At 41.7% G+C, this 13,116-nt stretch overlaps 1 protein-coding gene across 3 annotated transcripts in view; it reads left to right on the top strand.

Annotated features, from left to right (window-relative positions):
* Window positions 1-6,965: 6,965 nt before the first annotated feature.
* Window positions 6,966-13,116, top strand: part of LOC124044021 (SEC14 domain and spectrin repeat-containing protein 1-like) — a 46,336-nt gene continuing 40,185 nt past the window's right edge. Inside the window, exons 1-5 of one of the 3 annotated variants that reach the window (XM_046363330.1) lie at window positions 6,966-7,526; window positions 9,048-9,100; window positions 9,260-9,337; window positions 11,710-11,818; window positions 12,594-12,684. In XM_046363330.1, coding sequence (XP_046219286.1) covers window positions 9,283-9,337; window positions 11,710-11,818; window positions 12,594-12,684 — 255 coding nt within the window. In that variant the 5' untranslated portion in view covers window positions 6,966-7,526; window positions 9,048-9,100; window positions 9,260-9,282. The remainder of the gene's footprint in view (window positions 7,527-9,047; window positions 9,101-9,259; window positions 9,338-11,709; window positions 11,819-12,593; window positions 12,685-13,116) is intronic. The other 2 variants (XM_046363329.1, XM_046363328.1) reach the window with 2 other exon arrangements.

The raw sequence follows: 13,116 nt of genomic DNA, 5'->3' as shown, positions 1-13,116 counted from the left end.
ATTAAAACTTGTTTTTCAACCACTCCACAAATTTATTGTTAACAAACTACAGTTTTGGCAAGACAGTTAGTATGCTGTTTCCTCCAGCATCTTCATAAGGTCCTTTGCTGTTGTTCTGGGATTGATTTGCAATTTTCGCACCAAAGTACGTTCATCTCTAGGAGACAGAACGTGTCTCCTTCCTGAGTGGTATGACGGCTGCAGGGTCCCATGGTGTTTATACTTGCATACTATTGTTTGTACAGATGAATGTGGTACCTTCAGGCATTTGGAAATTACTCCCAAGAATGAACCAGACTTGTGGAGGTCTACAATACTTTTTCTGGGGTCTTGGCTGATTTATTTTGATTTTCCCATGATGTCAAGCAAAGAGGCACTGAGTTTGAAGGTATCCAGGACCTCTACACCTTCAAAGGAAGGCCATAAAAATTGTCAAAGACCCCAGCCACCCCAGTTATAGACCGTTCTCTCTACTACTGCATGGCAAGCTGTACCAGAGTGCCAAGTCTAGGACAAAAAGGCTTCTCAACAGTTTTACCCCCAAGCCATAAGACTCCTGAACAGGTAATCAAATGGCTACCCAGACTATTTGTAGTGTGTGCCCCACAACCCCTCTTTTACGCTGCTGCTCTCTGTTTCTCATATATTCAGATTCACTTTAACTATACATTCATGTACATATGTACATACTACCTCAATTGGCCCGACCAACCAGTGCTCCCGCACATTGTCTATCCATGCTATCTGCATTGCGTCCCGCTACCCACCAACCCCTCTTTACGCTACTGCTACTCTCTGTTCATCATATATGCATAGTCACTTTAACCATATCTACATGTACATACTACCTCAATCAGCCTGACTAACCGGTGTCTGTACGTAGCCTCGCTACTGTATATAACCTTGCTACTGTTTTTCACTGTCTTTTTATTGTTTTGTATTTCTTTACTTACCTATTGTTTACCTAATATCATTCTTGCACTATTGGTGAGAGCCTGTAAGTAAGCATTTCACTGTAAGGTGTACACCTGTTGTATTCGGCGCACATGACAAATAAACTTTGATTTGATTTGAAATAATCTGTCTGTAAACAATTCCTGGAAACATTTCTTGTGTCATGCACAAAGTAGTTGTCCTAACCGACTTGCCAAAACTATATAGTTTGTTAACAAGAAAAAAAGGAGTTTTAATGATTCCAATCTAAGTGTATGTAAACTTCCGACTTCAACTGTGTATACCTGATTTGATTCCCTTCAATTCAAATCTATTCCAACCCTGAGGCCTAAATCCAACCCTAAAATGAGATGAGGATCCCACTGCATTCAATGCATAGGCAATCCAATTAACTTTAATTTACAGTTTTACTCTGTGTTCAAGTAGACATAGTTATCAATAGTTTGTTTCTTTGTTGCTATTGTTACGTTTCAAACACACCGACAGCGTATTGCGCAAAATAGTACACAGCATCATCTGGATATGTATGCAACAAAGAAATCAACATTCACCTTCTGCTGCCATTTCTGTCAAGCCGTATACACATAGTTTGAGCATGCGTTTGATAAATCCAACATCTGCACCACACCGAACACACTGCAACTGCCTCTGCAGCGCAATGCTGCAAGGCAAACACAGCGCAAGGCAAACACAGCGCAAGGCAAACACAGCGCAAGGCAAACACAGCGCAAGGCAAACACAGTGCAATGCTGCAAGGCAAACACAGCGTTTCATTGGAAATGAATGTACCAAAATGCAATGACGCTGTCAGTGTGTTCGAAGCGTTAGCCATTCAAAATGTACAGGCCGACAGTGTTACTTTTGTTGTGAGGTAGCCTTAATATAAAAAGTCTAAGCCGTTGGGGGGAGGGTTCTACAAAGCTAACATATGGAATTGTTTTAAGACGGTCATGCCATCGATCATTTAGCTATTTGATTTAGAATCTTAGGACCCCTTTAGGTATCCCAAAAAAGGAAATTATTTGATAAAATCTTGAATTTGCCCTATACTACTATAGCCCATAGACCCACATTGAATTACACAGGAGGTTGGTGGAATCTTAATTGGGGAGGACAGGTTTGTGGTAATAGCTGGAGCAGAATCAGCGGAATGGTATCAAATACATCAAGCATTTGCTCCGTTCCAGCCATTATTATGAGCCGTCCTCCCCTCAGCAGCCTCCACTGATTGAATAACAGATTCAAAAAATGTATCATAAGGAATAAGATTTTGAAGTGTCTGTCCTCTAGGAGATATAAGAAAGCTCAATTATTTTTTCATATTTTTTTACACATATTTAACTCCTTATTTTTGTTGGCACAAAACTACCTCCATACTTCTATTAATTTGTATTGGTTAGCTTCAGACGACAGTCTCATATTTCCTTCATGAGATTATCATCTTCCCATAGAATGGTCATATTAGTGGTGTAGGCCAAACCATTCGGACGGTACAGTTGTTTTCCTGAGAAGACCAATTTTCTCATGGTCTGACAAATACTGTTGTAGCTCAGCCAACTTCCTCCGCAGATGAGGAAGGCCGACATAGGCGGATGCAGTGGATTGCGACACAGCCCATGCAAGAAAACAGATACTGTATCTTACAACAGGTGTAAACCTTTTTTATTTTTTATTTTATTTCACCTTTATTTAACCAGGTAGGCCAGTTGAGAACAAGTTTTCATTTACAACTGCGACCTGGCCAAGATAAAGCAAAGCATTGTGACAAAAACAACAAACACAGAGTTACACATAAACAAACGTACAGTCAATAACACAATAGAAAAAGTGACAAATCCATGTACAGTGTGTGCTAATGTAGAAGAGTAGGGAGGTAGGCAATAAATAGGCCATAGAGGAGAAATAATTACAATTTAGCATTAACACTGGAGTGATAGATGTGCAGATGATGATGTGCAAGTAGAAATACTGGGGTGCAAAAGAGTAAGAGGGTAAGTAATAATATAGGGATGAGGTAGTTGGGTGTGCTATTTACAGATGGGCTGTGTACAGGACAGTGATTGGTAAGCTGCTCTGACAACTGATGCTTAAAGTTAGAGAGGGAGATATAAGACTCCAGCTTCAGTGATTTTTGCAATTCCTTCCATACATTGACAGCAGACAACTGGAAGGAAAGGTGGCCAAAGTACGTGTTGGCTTTGGGGATGACCAGTGAAATATACCTGCTGGAGCTTGCTAGCGTGCTACGGGTGGGTGTTGCTATGGTGACCAGTGAGCTAATATAAGGCAAGGCTTTACCTAGCAAAAACTTATAGATGACCTGGAGCCAGTGGGCTTGTCGATGAATATGTAGTGAGGGCCAGCCAATGAAAGCATACAGGTCGCAGTGGTGGGCAGTAAATGGTGCTTTGGTGACAGAACGGATGACATTGTGATAGACTACATCCAGTTTGCTGAGAAGAGTGTTGGGGGCTATTTTGTAAATGACATCGCCGTGAAATCAAATAAAATCAAATGTATTTATATAGCCCTTCTTACATTAGCTGATATCTCAAAGTGCTGTACAGAAACCCAGCTTAAAACCCCAAACAGCAAGCAATGCAGGTGTAGAAGCACGGTGGCTAGGAAAAACTCCTTAGAAAGGCCAAAACCTAGGATGAAACCTAGAGAGGAACCAGGTTATGAGGGGTGGCCAGTCCTCTTCTGGCTGTGCCGGGTGGAGATTATAACAGAACATGGCCAAGATGTTCAAATTTTCATAAATGACCAGCATGGAAAAATAATAATAATCACAGTAGTTGTCGAGGATGCAACAAGTCAGCACCTCAGGAGTAAATGTCTTCATTAAGAGTATCTCTACCGCTCCTGCTGTCTCTAGAGAGTTGAAAACAGCAGGTCTGGGACAGGTAGCACGTCCGGTTAACAGGTCAGGGTTCCATAGCCGCAGGCAGAACAGTTGAAACTGGAGCAGCAGCACGGCCAGGTGGACTGGGGACAGCAAGGAGTCATCATGCCAGGTAATCCTGAGGCATGGTCCTAAGGCTCAGGTCCTCCGAGAGAGAGAGAGAAAGAAAGAGAGAAAGAGAGAATTAGAGAGAGCATACTTAAATTCACACATGACACTGGATAAGACAGGAGAAGTGCTCCAGATATAACAGACTGACCCTAGCCCCCCGACACATAAACTACTGCAGCATAAATACTGGAGGCTGAGACAGGAGGGGTCAGGAGACACTGTGGCCCCATCCGATGATACCCCCGGACAGGGCCAAACAGGCAGGATATAACCCCACCCACTTTTCCAAAGCACAGCCCCCACACCACTAGAGGGATATCTTCAACCACCAACTTACCATCCTGAGACAAGGCCGAGTATAGTCCACAAAGATCTCAGCCACGGCACAACCCAAGGGTGGGCGCCAACCCAGACAGGAAGATCATGTCAGTGACTCAACCCACTCAAGTGATGCACCGCTCCTAGGGACGGTATGGAAGAGCACCAGTAAGCCAGTGACTCAGCCCTTGTAATAGGGTTAGAGGCAGAGAATCCCAGTGGAGAGAGAAGAAATGGCCAGGCAGAGACAGCAAGGGCGGTTCGTTGCTCCAGAGCCTTTCCGTTCACCTTCACACTCCTGGGTCAGACTACACTCAATCATATGACCTACTGATGAGATGAGTCTTCAGTAGAGACTTAAAGGTCGAGACCGAGTCTACGTCTCCCACATGGGGAGGCAGACCATTCCATAAAAACGGAGCTCTATAGGAGAAAGCCCTGCCTCCAGCTGTTTGCTTAGAAATTCTAGGGACAATTAGGAGGCCTGCGTCTTGTGACCGTAGCGTACGTGTAGGTATGTACGGAAGGACCAAATCGGAAAAATAGATAGGAGCAAGCCCATGTAATGCTTTCTAGGTTAGCAGTAAAACTTTGAACTCAGCCCTTGCCTTAACAGGAAGCCAGTGTAGGGAGGCTAGCACTGGAGTAATATGATCACATTTTTGGGTTCTAGTCAGGATTCTAGCAGCCATATTTAGCACTAACTGAAGTTTATTTAGTGCTTTATCCGGGTAGCCGGCAAGTAGAGCATTGCAGTAGTCTAAACTAGAAGTAACAAAAGCATGGATTAATTATTCTGCATCATTTATGGACAGAAAGTTTCAGATGTTACGTAGATGGAAAAAAGCTGTCCTTGAAACAGTCTTGATATGTTATTCAAAAGAGAGATCAGGGTCCAGAGTAACGCCGAGGTCCTTCACAGTTTTATTTGAGACGACTGTACAATCATCAAGATTAATTGTCAGATTCAACAGAAGATCTCTTTGTTTCTTGGGACCTAGAATAAGCATCTCTGTTTTGTCCAAGTTTAAAAGTAGAAAGTTTGCAGCCATCCACTTCCTTATGTCTGAAACACAGGCTTCTAGCGAGGGCAATCATGTTTCATTGAAATGTTCAGCTGTGTGTCATCCGCATAGCAGTCCATCCATCGCGCAGGAAAATAGTTTAAAGAACTCCTCCATGGGCATCCTGAGTGGCACAGTGGTTGAAGGTGCTGCGCTGCAGTGCTAGCTGTGCTACTAGAGATTCTGGGTTCGAGTCTTAGCTCTGTCGCAGCCGACCACGACCGGGAGACCCATGGGGCGGCGCAAAATTGGCCCAGCTTCGTCTGGTTTAGGGGAGGGTTTGGCCGGCAGGGATGTTCTTGTCCCATCACACACTAGCAACTCCTGTGGCGGGCTTTCCTTCTATATTAAGAGGGCATTGTGTCAAGAAGCAGTGCAGATTGGCTGGGTTGTGTTTCAGAGGACGCACGGCTCTCGACCTACGCCTCTCTCTCGAGTCCGTACGGGAGTTGCAGCGATGGGACAAGACTGTAACAACCAATTGGGTAGAAATAATATATAATATTATATAAAAAATATATTAAAACAAAAAAATAACTTCTCCATAATATAATAATAATAATAATAATATATGCCATTTAGCAGACGCTTTTATCCAAAGCGACTTACAGTTAGGTTGTCTGTTGAAGTGGACTCAGATAAATGCTTAAAAAAGCATTACTAGTTACATAAACACATGACATAAGTGATATTCACAATTTGAAGATTATCATTAGCAAATTACTAAAACCATGTCACTTTCGGGTCTTTGTAATGCACTTCCCACATCACAATGACTGGGTAAAAGCCAATTTATGCTTGATCCAAAATGTGTTTGGAGGCTCCATATGGAGTGTGACACAATTGTGGAGTCTCTGGTGGCATGCGGAGGCCAAATTGAGCTCCATACCACATTGCCGTGCCCCTCCCATTTTTTTTTAGAAGTGTCTGTATAGCTCAGTGTAGTTCCGCATTGACATGATTGGTTGACGGTAGGAGTGGGTGGGGATTCTGTATAAACACAAACTCACTTCCTTGACAACAGCTCCGTACTGTTCGGCGAAGCGCAAGAAATATGAATGCCCCGACATCTGCAAAGGCCATATCACCATAAATGCTACATGGCCAATGCACACATGGGATTGACCATGTGGTGCGTTTTATGCTTGATCCGAAAATGTGGTCGGAAAATCCATATGAAGGGTGCGACGCAATGGCGGAGTCTCCATAGTCACACAGATGTCAAATTGAGCTCCAAATTTTGCAGCGCCCTTTAAGGACCTAAAATACCAGGAGCAGCTGGCATTGGAGTATGAATGCCAAGCATGGGAGCTGGTGTGACTGACATAGGGCTCCGTTCAACTCCTTCTCGCCCTTCCACCGGTGCCCCTGTTGTAAAACTCTTCACAATTGTGTTATGTAGTTGTCGCTGAGTAGACTACTACTCTGAAGATTTGTATTTTTTCTCCCAAATTAACTTTTGATTAAATAATATAACATCTTCCCAACGTTGTTTAGCATTATCTAGTCCAAATAGATAGTGGAATCACGTCATATCTATTTGCAATAACTTTCAACGGGTGCCTTTTATTTTGAAGGAGAACCACAAATACCATTCTTATGGATCATCTTTATTGTGGCTAGCTTCACATATGTCGGAGGGCGCTCTATTGCATGTATTGTCCGTTTGGGAGTTGCCTCCGTAGTAACAGTCCAGCCCCCTGAAAACAAACCATATTTTAATAACAATCCAGTATAGATATGGCGGAGTTGTAACTTTTGACGATACAATGTTTTTTTTTTTCTGACGAGTTCTAAGCGTTGAAAGATGTTACAGATGTGATCGCCTACCGTCCAATAAATCAGTGGAGCTCGGTCAGATAAACTGGGATTTTTCAATAGAAATTCCTCCTACAGACTACATTGATTCAACGTCGTATAATGATACATACATAATTCGTCCTGTTTCGTCTGAGGTAAGAAGGAAATCGTCCCTTTGGCCGCAACGGTATCATTTTCATACAAGGATTATATTGCGAACACGGGATTCAGTTTCAGGGATATAGGTCATTGTGTCTGCATAGCCTGCTCACTATAACAGTTTAGCGTTGCTTCCGTTGGATGTGTAGTCAGTTGGGGAAAACCTCGTGCTACTGCTACAAAGTGATACGAACGCGGATTTTTATTCAGCACGGGTAAGCAAATGGGACATATATTATCATTTTCATACATTACAATATGTATAAAGGATTTTACAATTACGATTTTTTTAAAGAGCTCTTGTGATGAGAAGGCCAGGGTCCTGTGGGTCCTTCGATTTTAGGGCTTTTGTCTCGTGCCTGCTGTGTGCCTACTATAAAAACAATTGTAATGATTTGCCACCACATAAGGATAATATCGAGCATATCGGAACTTGGAATTTAACCTAAATGTTTGAAATATAGTTATGTCTGTTGATTATTGTCAACCATACCTAGTGTTGTCCTCGCTCCTAAATGCCCTTTGCATACGTAGCCTATGCATCGTGGCCATGTCATTGAAAATATCACCAATATCAAATTACTCTACTTTCGAAGCATGTGAAAACTATTGTAGCCACATATTATCAATGCTGTAGGAGTAGTCTAATGTTGAAATAGAAGAAATAAAATACTTTTTGTCCATCACAATAAGTAGCATTGTTATTGTCATCAATTACAGCCTCCAAATAGGAATACCTATTTATTCCTGGAGTGTGAGAATGGGTACATTTGAGTAATTTAGCAAACACTCTTATCCAGAGCTACTTACAGTAGTGAGTGCATATATTTGAGTACTTTTTCGTACTGCGTAAGACTATTCACCAGTGGCTAATTACAGTAGCCAGTTTGAACTACACATCATAAACATATTTGATCTAGAATAGCTCAAAGACACCAACTTTCCAGGAAAGAAAAGCAACCCTAACTTTTCCTACAAATATAGCTACTTAGTCATGACTCCAGGATAAGGTTATTGAATAATAGATGGTTATTATGGTTTGTATAATTGCCTGAATAACTCAGATGCACTACATGAAAGCTTGTGAGAGATATGTACACTAAACCAGGGTATCCCAAGTGGCACCCTATTCACTATGTAGTGAACTACCTTGACAAGTGCACATAGGGCTCTGGTCAAAAGTAGTGTGCGTTTTAGGTAATAGGGTGCAGTTTGTGACAATCAATGCTAATATGCCAGTGGGTGGCTCATTACTGTGCAGTAGGTCAGAGTTTGCTGCATTGCAATCTACTAATGGGTTTCAAATGTTTCCCCACACTGTTTTGGCCAGCGACCATGTAAATCTATCATTCTGCTGTGTTTGGAATTCAAAAATATGCTGAGAACAGATTTGACCAAAATGATATGATGATGTACTGCAGTGGTTTATGTATCGTTCAGTTAAGACAAGACAGTCCAGATGGGTAATCCTCCCAATACTGCAAAACAAGCCATTGTATTACTGTGTTTAAGGCTAATAGAATATATTACAACAGTTCACACGTCATTCTTCATAGCCTCATACCATAGACTAACAAAATGGTTCTTGGACATTATTTTTGTTCTGACATAGTAATAAGGTATGTCTTGATTCCTTATTAGTGGATGATTTGTTTGTCAATACGATTGTCAATATTGAGCTAGTTGCTACTTATCTATAGTGTTGACTTGTTCTTATATCTTTGTCCTCATTACAGAACATGGGCCCAGAAGGAAATGTTTGAGAGAGGTACCTTTGATTTCTAGAAAGGTAAAGCATCTTGGTGTTTCGTTGTGTCAGTTGACTTGTAATTGACAGGGATGACAGTGCTGTATGCTAATTTGTATGCGTGTGTGAATCGTGTGTGGTCGTCTAATGATTATTATGTGCATCACCTGCTTTGTTATAACCTATATGTTTACTTTTCAGACTGCAGGGGGGAACTTGCCAGTATGGAGGCTACCAACATACTGCCCATTCTGAAGAAACGCCTAGCCTTCTTGTCAGGTAATAATATCCTCCAGTCAGTCAAAGCTGTTTATCTTTACTGTTGACAGAGATGGCTTCTTGGAATGATCCGCACTCATTTACATTGCTAAGCTTAACATTACATTTACCAGTGATCATCTTTACATAGAAATGCCCAACAGTAGTGCCAGAATCTACTATTACTACTTTACCTTTGTCCTCGTGCAACTGGCTCAAGCACTATTTGTGCTGCTTATTGAACATTCCCAGTCAGTGAAATAAGCGTACAGCAGTGAGAGTCAGCATTATCAAGGAAGTAGAGGCAGGCAGAGTTCACTAAAAAATCAACTTGAAGTTATGCATGCTCGTATAATTCCCAGGATTGTGAAGCTTTGTGTGTACCCCACATCTAGCTCTCATTTTCATCAAGTTGCTTAATCATTATAGGTGTGCAAGGGAACAACCATTTGAAGTTGCTGTGTTATTGGTGTGCTCATCATCCCTCTCTAGCCTCTGAAGGGAGTGTAGTGTTAGTCCTTGGTCTAGGAGTGTAGTGTTAGTCCTTGGTCTAGGAGTGTAGTGTTAGTCCTTGGTCTAGGAGTGTAGTGTTAGTCCTTGGTCTAGGAGTGTAGTGTTAGTCCTTGGTCTAGGAGTGTAGTGTTAGTCCTTGGTCTAGGAGTGTAGTGTTAGTCCTTGGTCTAGGAGTGTAGTGTTAGTCCTTGGTCTAGGAGTGTAGTGTTAGTCCTTGGTGTAGGAGTGTAGTGTTAGTCCTTGGTCTAGGAGTGTAGTAGCTAGTCCTTGGTCTAGGAGTGTAGTGTTAGTCCTTGGTCTAGGAGTGTAGTGTTAGTCCTTGGTCTAGGAGTGTAGTGTTAGTCCTTGGTCTAGGAGTGTAGTGTTAGTCCTCAGTCTAGGAGTGTAGTGTTAGCCCTCAGTCTAGGAGTCTAGTAGCGAGTCCTTGGGTGGTCTGATAAACCCTCCTCTCTATTCTTGGCTCTGGCAGGCAGTGTGTTGTGATAATAGCCTGTTGTTCTGTTCTGTCCTGCCTGCTGCTGTCAGAATGAGGTTTCTCATCTTGTTGATGATGCTGATTTGAAGGTCACAGCACCAGGGCTGCGTCAGGGAGGGACTCTGTGTTCAGATACTGTTGAAGGTCTCATTGACTTACTAGGTACTAGATACACAACAAAATGAATGCTTGTGGTATTAGAATAGAATAGATCTTTATTCTTGTTACACTAAAGTCTAATGAAATACTAGCTAATAGTTAATTTCACAAATTGATAAATATGGATTTTCTTTCTTGTTTGCTTCAAAGAGAAAACTGTTTTTGATTGAGCTGCTGTACTGCATACACTCACGCACGTTTAGTTTGAGAGAAAAGGGGGTTTCTCTTGAGATCCAATTTCACATTTTGGCAAAATAATAGTTTAGACAATAAAATAAAGAAATGTGCCGGTGAGCATCATTTAAAGACTTCTGTTAGTTAGTTTTCTTCTGGACTAGTAAAAGTCTCCAATAGACACAGATTCCTGTCAGGAAAATCACAACAATCAACTATGTGGTATCCTGTGTTTAGAGTCTTACACATATAAAAGAAAGAACAAAGCAGCTATTTTGTCACTTCCCTGAATGAAATCTGACTACCTGACTCACACTGGCTTGAAAGAAGACTGACTTTGACAAATAGTTGTTGCTTTTATGTCACTGACTCCTAGTGGACACAAAACTAAGTTTGACGAGAATAACTGTTGCTTTTGCTCCTTTAACCCTGACATGTGGCACTAGGCACTCCTTTGGTTCATCCCCTTATCATTATACAGATGTGTACCGAGGAACAAAACGACGTAGCAGGAGCTTTTGAGTCAGAGGGTATGTCCCAGATGGGACCATATTCCCTATATAGTGCACTACTTTTGACCAAGGCCAATAGGACTCTGGTCAAAAGTAGTGCACTACATAGAGACTAGGGCATAATTTGGGACACACCCAGGGGCAGAGCTCCCTCCATCATTACCGCTGTCTGTGGCGTTTACAAGACACTACTCCTTTAATAGATGATTCTTGGCCGGCCGTACTTGGAATACTTGGTTCTGCCCGACCTTCTCCAAAGTCTACCATTATATGACTTATTTACACACAGTCCTATTTATACACACTTTTTAGTGTGCATTCTTTGGAAATTGATTGTTTAATGACTTGTACGGTGAATCAGTGTAGATACCATAGAATTAGAAGGAATAAAATGGCCTTGGAACCTCTGACCATGGCAATTTGACTGGCACACTCATGGGTACACACACTACGGTAGATACACTAGCTTTCTCTTGCAAAATAAATGTTATCTCAGTGAGACTAATCTGTATAAATAAATATTAATTACAGTTATTGTTCTGGTTGTTTCACATTCACAGGAGGCAAAGACAGACGCAGTGGACTGATCCTAACCATTCCACTATGTACAGAACAGACCAGTATGGAGGAGCTCAGCTCCACGTTGGACTATCTCCTCGGCATCCCCAGGCAAGAATCAATCACTGGCACACACTGTATTATCACCACTGACTTCTAAAGATCTAGATGCATTCAAATGGGGTTTCAATTGGATAGCATCCTTTATGGGAGCATGTTCGAGTAGATCCTTCATATAATCCTTAAAAATAAATCAATAAATCATGGTCCTTTATTATTTACAGTTCAATGGATCATTGTATTCATCATGTCCAAATACCACATACACAGCAGCTTGATTTGGAAATACTTACCACTATTATTTAATTAGGCAGAGAGCATTGCTTGATAAGGTGGTCTACTTTTATTAGTCAATGGAATGTGAGCACAGAGCCTGTCCTTTATCTGGCTGACATTCTATTATTCTCATATTGATCTGTAGGCCTCTAAAAGGGATTTTGGCTCCATTGCTTTTGAAAATGCACTTGCATAGCAACAGTATTGGATGTTCATTAGACTGTATTCTATTTGGATTGAGCTACTTGGGTGTGTAGGAGAGAAGACCAAAAGTTAAGGAAGATCATGCTATGTTAGCTTGTGACTTCTGCGTGATCATCACACAATTTCTGATCTGTATTCATCTCGGCTTTATGGTCCTGTCTGGCTCAGTTAGTAAGAACATGGCGCTACGGTTGTGGGTTCCCAGTGGGATGCTTTCTTCATCTACGTATCTGATGTCTTCTATTGACCTATACTGGGATCCTTGGTGTCAAATTCATGGAACAAGAGCACACATTATTACGGGTAGACACACAATCACCATATTTCTCTTGTCTTCTCTCTTCAGTGACAAGTGCAAAGCAAGAGGCTTCACAGTCATCGTGGACGGACGAAAGTCACAGTGGAACATCGTGAAGACTGTGGTACTGATGTTGCAGGTAGGAACTGATAAAAGAAGGGGTTCATGTTGCTGGTAGGACACAGAGAATCAGCACAGTGTTCCTTTTAGGATAAAAGCACAGTTTACCCCACACTGCATTGAGACGAGAGGTCCATATTTCTGTGTATCAAGCGGAGGAACGCCTGTCAAAAACATGGCACCTACACCTCATTTCAATCCGCAGTCTTTATCTCCTACTGCATTTGCAATGTATAGAGGATTACAGTCATATGTACAGTAGTGAGTACTAATAACATCCTCTACAGTTTGACAGCATGATGACTCATGTAGGTCAGTCAGTCACTATTGTCTCTGTTGTACTTGACTTTATTCTCCTGACTGTTTCTATGCAGTCTGCTATAACACACCCAGGCTAGATAAGAAGACGATGCCATGCTTTGTTGTATTAGAAAAAGACTAGTGGCGGGTG

Source organism: Oncorhynchus gorbuscha, linkage group LG09 (genome assembly GCF_021184085.1).
Source record: "Oncorhynchus gorbuscha isolate QuinsamMale2020 ecotype Even-year linkage group LG09, OgorEven_v1.0, whole genome shotgun sequence".
Lineage (NCBI taxonomy): Eukaryota > Metazoa > Chordata > Actinopteri > Salmoniformes > Salmonidae > Oncorhynchus > Oncorhynchus gorbuscha.
This window is presented reverse-complemented; position numbering and strand designations above follow the sequence as displayed.